Genomic DNA, 7,774 nt, shown 5'->3' on the forward strand with positions numbered 1-7,774 from the left:
CCAACTTTGTTTTCCGGTAGTAATCCATTTCCTGGCTTCACGCCGGTCACGTCCGCTTGTCGCGATGGGAGCAATATAGCGACAAACAAACAGCCGGATATAGACACACTAGTAGCTCATAAAGTCATTGAGAAAAGAAAAAAAAAAAAAAAAAGGCCATGCAGCTGCCAGCTTGTCCAGGACATTGACAGCTCGTCCAGGACATTGACAGCTCGTACTCTGGCTGTGGGGTTCAGGTTGCTGGTTGCCAATGTTAATCCAAAAACGCGGTTATACTGAGCAGTGAGCAATGCTGCGCTCGAGTCTTTATTTGTTTTAGGAAATGGAGCAAACAGGAAAGAAAACGCATCTCCCTGTGGAGATGAAGAGTTGTTTGCCAAAAAACAAAAACCTTTTTTTTCCCACCTCTGGTGATAAGTACAAATAAAAAGTAAAAGGATGTGTGTGTAGGTGTAGTTTTTAAATTCTGAATCTCACCTATCTGGCAGGTCTTTCCCTCCCACTGTGGAGGGCACACACACTCAAAGCCATCCTCCAGGTCAATGCAGGTTCCACCCTGAGCACATGGGCTGGAGGCACACTCGTCCAAATCTGAGAAAACACACACTTTAATTCACTCTTATGCCACATTTGAAGGGTGTAAGACTTTGGGCTTCAATTGGTAAAAGAAGACAAGAAGGAGAGAAGTGACAGGTAAGAGATGAGAGGATTGATTGTCGTAGAGGGTCTCAATTAATTAGTAGGTAATGCTGAAATGGTTGTAATATCCCAAAAAGTGGTCAATAGGGAAGAGAGGAAGAATTATGTAATGCTGATGGAAGAGAGGACAAAGAAGTGGAGATGATTGACAGCAGTGCAGCGACTCACTGTTGGCACAGGTCTGACCCTCCCAGCCTGGAGGACACAGGCACTCGAACCCTGTGGGAACCTCGTGGCACGTACCACCGTTGGCGCAAGGACTGGAAACACAGGCGTGCTCGGCTGATGTAGAGGAGGGGGTTGTGGTCAAAAAACAAAACAACATTATATATGGCATCATTTGCTACATGCTGTATCTTATCCTCACATTACTAGCATATATGTTTTCCCTTCTTCCTTTTCACTTCTATATCTGTATTTACTTAAACTGCTAGTGCTGTAACTGAGGATTATTTCTATTGTTGACTAATCGGCAGATTATATTCTGTACAAAATGTAAAAAATGTTGATACTACATACTTTCTCAAAGACTTCTAAAATACTTAAAAACTTCTTGAAATAGCTCGTTTTATTCAAACAACAGACCAAAACCCAAAGATTTATAGTTTACAATCATATATAAACAAAGAAAAGCAACAAATAATTTCAAATAATTTTTTTTTTTCTTGCAGCCTCCTAATTATCCCACAGGAGTTATAATCTTAATGAACGTGACAGAACAAAGGGAATGAAGCTGACAGAGAAAAATGTGAAATATTGTACATGACAGAAGGCCCATCTTGATTGAACAAAAAACAGTAAGTGTGGGTTCTCTCTCACCTATCTGACAGGTCTTGCCGGAGTATCCCTGTGGACAGGCGCAGAAGTACTCATCTGGTTCGGTATTCATGCAGGTTCCTCCGTTGACACAAGGCTGGTGGCGCCCGCAGTAATTCAGATCTGGAGGCAGGCACACCGAGACATTCAGTGACCAAATGAAGGCACATTTCCAAATTAGATTGAAAAGGACCAGCACAACATGAATCCTCCCTGGATTCTCTGCAATGAGGAAACTGCCTCCTAACTCTAGCATATACCCCCTCGTCTATGCATCGTGATGCTAAATATGCAGCTTTCTCTTCCCACAGACAACACAAATACTGTGATTGTTACTTATTGTGTGATATATTTATATCGATGTTTCTGTGAACTGAACGTTGTTGCACCAAAAGCAGTTGTGGAGAATCAAAAATGCTCAGGTTTCCATCCAAATTTGCACCAAGATGATGTAATTAAATGACAGACTTGAAACGATGCGGAGAACATGATAGAAATACGGCATTTATGTTCGTTATGACTGCTTATCGTTATTTTAATGTCATTCAATAAACTACCGATTCCTATGGCAAAGCACGGGCAACACTGCGATCTTGCTGCGTAAGCATATTTTGAAACGGGACGTCAACGGTCATTGGAGAAAACTTTCAATGTCAGTCACATCTGTGCCTTCAGACTTTAATTGGATTGACCCTGTGAGACAGCTCTTTGCTTGTTTCACCGTTTGATCCTGTTGGTGCCAGGAGTTCCCTGGAAGCTTGTAGGAAATCTTCACTCGGTACAGAGCACCAGCTGTCAGCTTTGACAGGAAGCACAGAGTGTTTTCTCAACCACTCTGCTGCACTGCATTATGATAGAGGTTTTACAGTATTTACAGGATTCAGCTAAGTGGTTAAGTTGCAGCTATCATTCAGCGATAGACTCCTATGTATGTAGAGTTTGTTGTATATTACATGTGTTGTACATTTCCACGTACAGAATAAACTATTTGATCCCTGCACACCATCCCCAGGCTAAAGGCCAGGTCAACCTAAAGGCTGGTAAATAAAAGAGCAGGGATCTGTCTCCACTGGGGATCTTGGGACCCATTCTCATCCCCCGAAGAGCCCTCGGTGACGAAGGGATGCGGGGGGATCGAGTGTCCCTGCTGCTGCTCAGATCTCACAGGGAGTAAAACTATCCAGCTGCTGCTCTCCAGTCAGAGAAAACGAGAGGAGTTAAAACAATTCAGACCTCATATGAAGGTGTGATAATTGGACACATTAAAACTAAATAAAGCTAATCAAATACTAAACTATTGCTTTATTTTAATAAATCTCACGTGTCTGTAAGATCTTGTCGTGTTTATTCCAGTTTGCAAAGCAACATAATGCCTGAAATATATAAAGTCACCTGTAGGGCTGCAGTTCACAATTATTATCATTCTCCATAATTCTGAAGATTAATTGTTTGATTGACAACTGAAAGACAGAACACAAAGTGAACACAAATTCACCATAAGAACCAAAAATGTAGCGTTTCCTTTGGTGTGAAATTTTGCTGCTGTTGCTCTATCAACCTCTGAGAATGAGCTTTGAGTGACATACAATTATAAACATTTAACAAGTGAATATACCTCTACTGCGCTTTAAAGTGGCAAAAACTTATTTCAAGGTACATAAATATCAATTGCTTTCCAGATTTTTACCAGAGACCAGCTATGATAGAGGAGCATTACTCTTTCACATAGTGATATGTTGCGTCTTCTAAAGTAACTTCTGTTGCATCTCTTGCTCACTCGTTACTCATCAAATACAGGCAACCGTAGCTTGAGGGGACGTGCAGGATGAGAGCGGGGCCAGCGTCTAGTGTGGGAGGTGATGAAATAAAAAAATAAATATACCAAACAAATACCTTTATCACACAGCAGCCCACCCCAGTTCCTCTCGCAGTTGCACTGCCATGGCATGCTGCAGGTCCCGTGGACACATCCAGGGTAGAGCACACATTCATCACAGAATTGGCCCTGCCAGCCATAGCTACACCTGTCAAACACAGAGGATAAAACACAATTATAAATCATTTTCTCACCATCTAATCCTTATTCTAAAACACTAGCTCAGGGCTAGTTTGTCAAAATCAAATGCATTGAAGTTGTTTAATGCATGCTAACAGTAATTATAAAGTCTGTGCGATGGTTCCGATCCACTGAGCTGCTAAAAGGTGTAAAAGGGGCAAAGAGAGTCTACTAGTGGCTGAATCGAGCCGTCGGATGCAACCTGCTCAAAAGTGGGAACATATATAATACTGTATCTGCTCTTGCGTCAACCTATCCCACGGCCTCCAGCCAACTTATCTTGGTGGAGGGTGACATTCCAGGGCAGGAGGGGTTAAGAATACTTCCAGCGGCTCCCGTGCTCGGGTTAGAGTCTGGGGCTGAGGGCTACGAGGGTGGCACAGTGGTCCTGAGGGCGAGTGGCTGGAGAAGACTGTGTGTTTGTGTGTGTATACAGTGTATGTGTGTGCACACGCCTGCAGCTTCATGACAGCGCTCGGCTATTCCAAGGCTGTGGTGTCGTCGAGCCAGCTGTCTTGTCAATTGACTGCTATTTTGAGTCTCCTGCAGACGGCACCGCTGTCTCTCCGAGAGACGAGGGCCTTCGGAAATCTCTGCCATTCTCAGGCTTGCAGGGGGGGCAGAAGGGGCATTGGGGAATACTTGGCATGCTTCTTCCACTGTATATGATTAGCTTCAGAGGGTTTGACAGCGATGTAGCAATAACACTAACAGAACTCTGGCAAAGAGACTTGCTTACTGCTTTTAAAGCTCGAAGGTATCAAAAGAGGCTTTCTGTGGTTTAATTCTTGGCCATATTGATATCACGATTACTCATCAACCCCTTACGGGTGTAGGCGTGATGTTGGATTCCAACATGTTGGAATGTCAAAACAAAACCTTCAGAGTGGTGGAAAATGTGTTACATTGCTTACCCAAGTGATCCTTGGGACACGGCAAGACTTTGACAAATATGTCAGAACAAGCCTAATGTGTGCTAATAAAAAGCCTCAATGCAGCAGCGTAACAACAGGCACGTACCAGCTTTTGTGTTTCTTAAAAGCCTGTGGCAAACGGGGCGAAGCCCATAAAACTGATGAATTAAAGGGAATGAAAGGAGACTGCGAGGGATTTAATGCCAGCTTTCTGTGACCGGAGGCTTCATTAAATTCATGCCACTGCAGGAAGATTCTTTACTGCTGCTCTTCTATTCATGTCACTTTTCCTATTGACTGGGACTTGACATTTCTAAAGAATAAGGTGCTTCCCCAGGTTGTCTGCCTGCTAACTGGAATGAAGATGCAGCCTAATGGTCCAGACAGACACGAAAAAATGCGAAGCAGTTTCCTAAAACTGGTCATACCCTGTTATTCCTCAGCTCCGAGCCAAAGCCTTTTTTACTTATAATGAGAGGCAAGTGTCTCTTTCTATCTGGCAGGTGGGAGAGGGGGTTTACAAATGATAACGGGATGTAGCACATCCTGGAAATGTGGACCTATGGGGCCATTCTACGTCACTTTATCTAACTATCATTTCCACTTTGGGAAATGTACATAACACAGTGTGATATTCATTTCCTTTCCTGCCCCTTGCCCTTCAAGTAGGACTGCAATGCGGATGGGGAGGGGATATGACAATTCCCAGCACGTTTACAGTGGTCAAATTCACACACCAACAACTCCCTTTCTTTGGTCCAAGCTGCAGAGGGCTGAGATGCTTGGTATTCTGTGGAGGATTTCAGGTGGCTAAAAATACAAGAAGGCAGGCAGCGTTGCCCTTTTCTTCTGAACTGAAGTGGAGATGCCCACGAGGGAAGAACAAGGCTGACACGAAACACAACAGCCTAAGACAAGTGAAGGTGCCTCCGTTTGGCAATCATTTTTTTGTCTTTCGCACATTGAGCTTGACTACCGGTCTAATTTTGAAGTCTAACACTACTGCAGTTACCTTTTCAGTTGTTACAGAAACCACTTCTCTACTACAAACAGGCGAAGCTAAAGAAATGCATGCACGATATGATTTAAACCCAAAGCAACAGAAATGGAAACTGTTGCCTCGATAATAGCAGTACCAAAAGAAACAAAGATCCTGAAGAAAAAATTTCTCAACAGTCACATTTCTGAATATGAAAGGGATATTTATGCTGATCTTACTTGCATTCCCCTGGGACAGAGCAGCTGCCATGTAACAAGTTGCAGCCCTGCTTGCAGATTGCTGAGAAAAGGAAAGAAGACAGAGACACATTTAAAAGGTGATATTTAAATTTGATTAGAAGACATGTATCATTACATTTGTTCTCATAAAAACACATTGTTCTTTAAGAAAGAGGGCGAGAGAGAAGTGGCGGGTAAGAAGGGAGGCAACAAAATGAAAAGGTGGGAGGAGGAGAGGCTTGTTTGTTTGCCATCTTTCTAACAAGTGCAACAAGACGTGAGAATTCATGGCACCCTGACCAGGGTTGGGGGGCAAGGAAGGGACAACTTTATAGCCTGCATGTACAACACTACCCCCCCTCTTAAAAACAACCGAGCCCCTCTCCCCTCCTCTTTTCACCCTTCGTCTTCTAAGGTCAGTTGGGTGATTTATTGAGGCCCCCCACTCTCTCTGACGCCACCCACAAATACGAACCCAACGCTGCAACATTTTAACATAAGCAGGCAGCCAACGCTGCATTTCCACCAGGCATTTTAAATGGTGCTTGGACAATGACTTTACTTGATGCATATGCAGTTCATCAGATTACACGCTTAATTTAAACTTTTATAACATAATCTTCTACTTAAAATAGAATAGAATAAAAATAATCTGAGCATTTACAGAGTTGAAAGATAGGGCAACAGCTAATGCTAGTTGTAATTAGATAATCTACTGATTGTTTTTAAATTAATTGCCAAATTTCAAAGTCTTTAAATGAGTCCATGGTGACAATTTGAATCAATAAAAGTCCAAAAGCAGCAAATCTTCCCGTTTGAGATGCAAGATTCCGCAAATGTTTGGCTTGATAAATGATGATTACCCAATTATCAAAATCGTTCTTGTTCTTACATTTCATTTGACTATTAAATAAACCATGTGAGAAATAATTAAGTTAAAATTTCCAAAAGCCCAAGGTGATTTTAGATTTCTTTTTGACCAAAAGTCCAGAACCAAAAGATAATCTATCACATAAAAAGCATAAAACCCTCACATTTGAGAAGGTGGAACCAGCAAATGTTTGGCATCTCAATTAATCAATTCTTCAATCAAAAATCATTTTGTTTATTAATTCACTGATTATCCATGAAGCTCTAAAAAGAATATCAGTTGGGTCAAAGTAACATCTTTTCATGATGCTTGAGTGCATAGTGCGTTGTGGGATGAGCTTGGCGGATTTAACTGTTTTTATGAACTTCTACAGTTTCTAAGGGGAACCAAGTCTAGGACATTTGCCAAGACGCTGGCAGCTTACCTGTCCTGCAGTCTGTGCCCATCCAGCCATCCAGGCACACCTGGGCCCCAGAGGGCTCGCAGCGGTAGTGGCCAAAGTAGTCGTCACGAGGAACACACAGCTTATTGCACTTGTTGCTGTAGTAGTTCTCATCACAGCGGACTCGGATACGGTAGATGAGGCGAGCCACCGGCCCGTCGTACGGGATGGTCTGCCAGGGGTCACCGGGGTTGATCATACCAGTGTGAATGCTGCGTTCAATCAGCAGCTCCTCCTCATCTGAAAAAAAGAGACAGGTGAAGACAAATCAGTCAGTGTCTAGTTGTGAATATTTTGTTCTGATTTGACCGCAGAAACATGTAAATGAACATTTAAAATATCCCCTCCATCTTCGAATAGTGATCACGTGTCAATGCTACGTTCACAATCCATTACCGCTGCCGCCAAGTGGCCAAAAGAAATCAGTTATCGTGGGTTTACTTAGTGTAACTTTTGCTCCGGCCGTCCTCTTTTTACTAAATTGATCGAGTGAGTCAAGGTGAGTCAAATCAGGATCTGGATGGTAGCATTTATATACAACTGCAGTTTTTTCAGTCTTCTCCAAAAGTCAAAAAACAGTAAAACAGAACAACTGCATTTAGTAAGAGGATTAAAAAGGTGTTATTTTAAACACCAACATCAGACAACGATATGGAATCTCCTTTATTCTGATATAAAGTCCCTCCATAAAGCATTGAATTCTTACTGAGCAGACAGACGCTTTGATATCACATTGTGTGTTCGTTTGTGTGTGTGTG

The 7,774-nt window shown here is 42.5% G+C and overlaps 1 protein-coding gene across 1 annotated transcript in view; it reads right to left on the reverse strand.

Annotated features, from left to right (window-relative positions):
• jag2b (jagged canonical Notch ligand 2b) overlaps positions 1-7,774 on the reverse strand; it is a 44,314-nt gene that overhangs the window by 13,900 nt on the left and 22,640 nt on the right. The window contains exons 3-8 of the mRNA XM_035679137.1: positions 6,999-7,256; positions 5,704-5,764; positions 3,409-3,539; positions 1,519-1,638; positions 868-981; positions 478-591 (exon numbers count right to left, since the gene is read on the reverse strand). Coding sequence (XP_035535030.1) covers positions 478-591; positions 868-981; positions 1,519-1,638; positions 3,409-3,539; positions 5,704-5,764; positions 6,999-7,256 — 798 coding nt within the window. The remainder of the gene's footprint in view (positions 1-477; positions 592-867; positions 982-1,518; positions 1,639-3,408; positions 3,540-5,703; positions 5,765-6,998; positions 7,257-7,774) is intronic.

The sequence above is a fragment of the Morone saxatilis genome, unplaced genomic scaffold (assembly GCF_004916995.1).
Source record: "Morone saxatilis isolate NCDOM2014 unplaced genomic scaffold, NCSU_SB_2.0 Contig7, whole genome shotgun sequence".
NCBI classification, from domain to species: Eukaryota; Metazoa; Chordata; class Actinopteri; family Moronidae; genus Morone; species Morone saxatilis.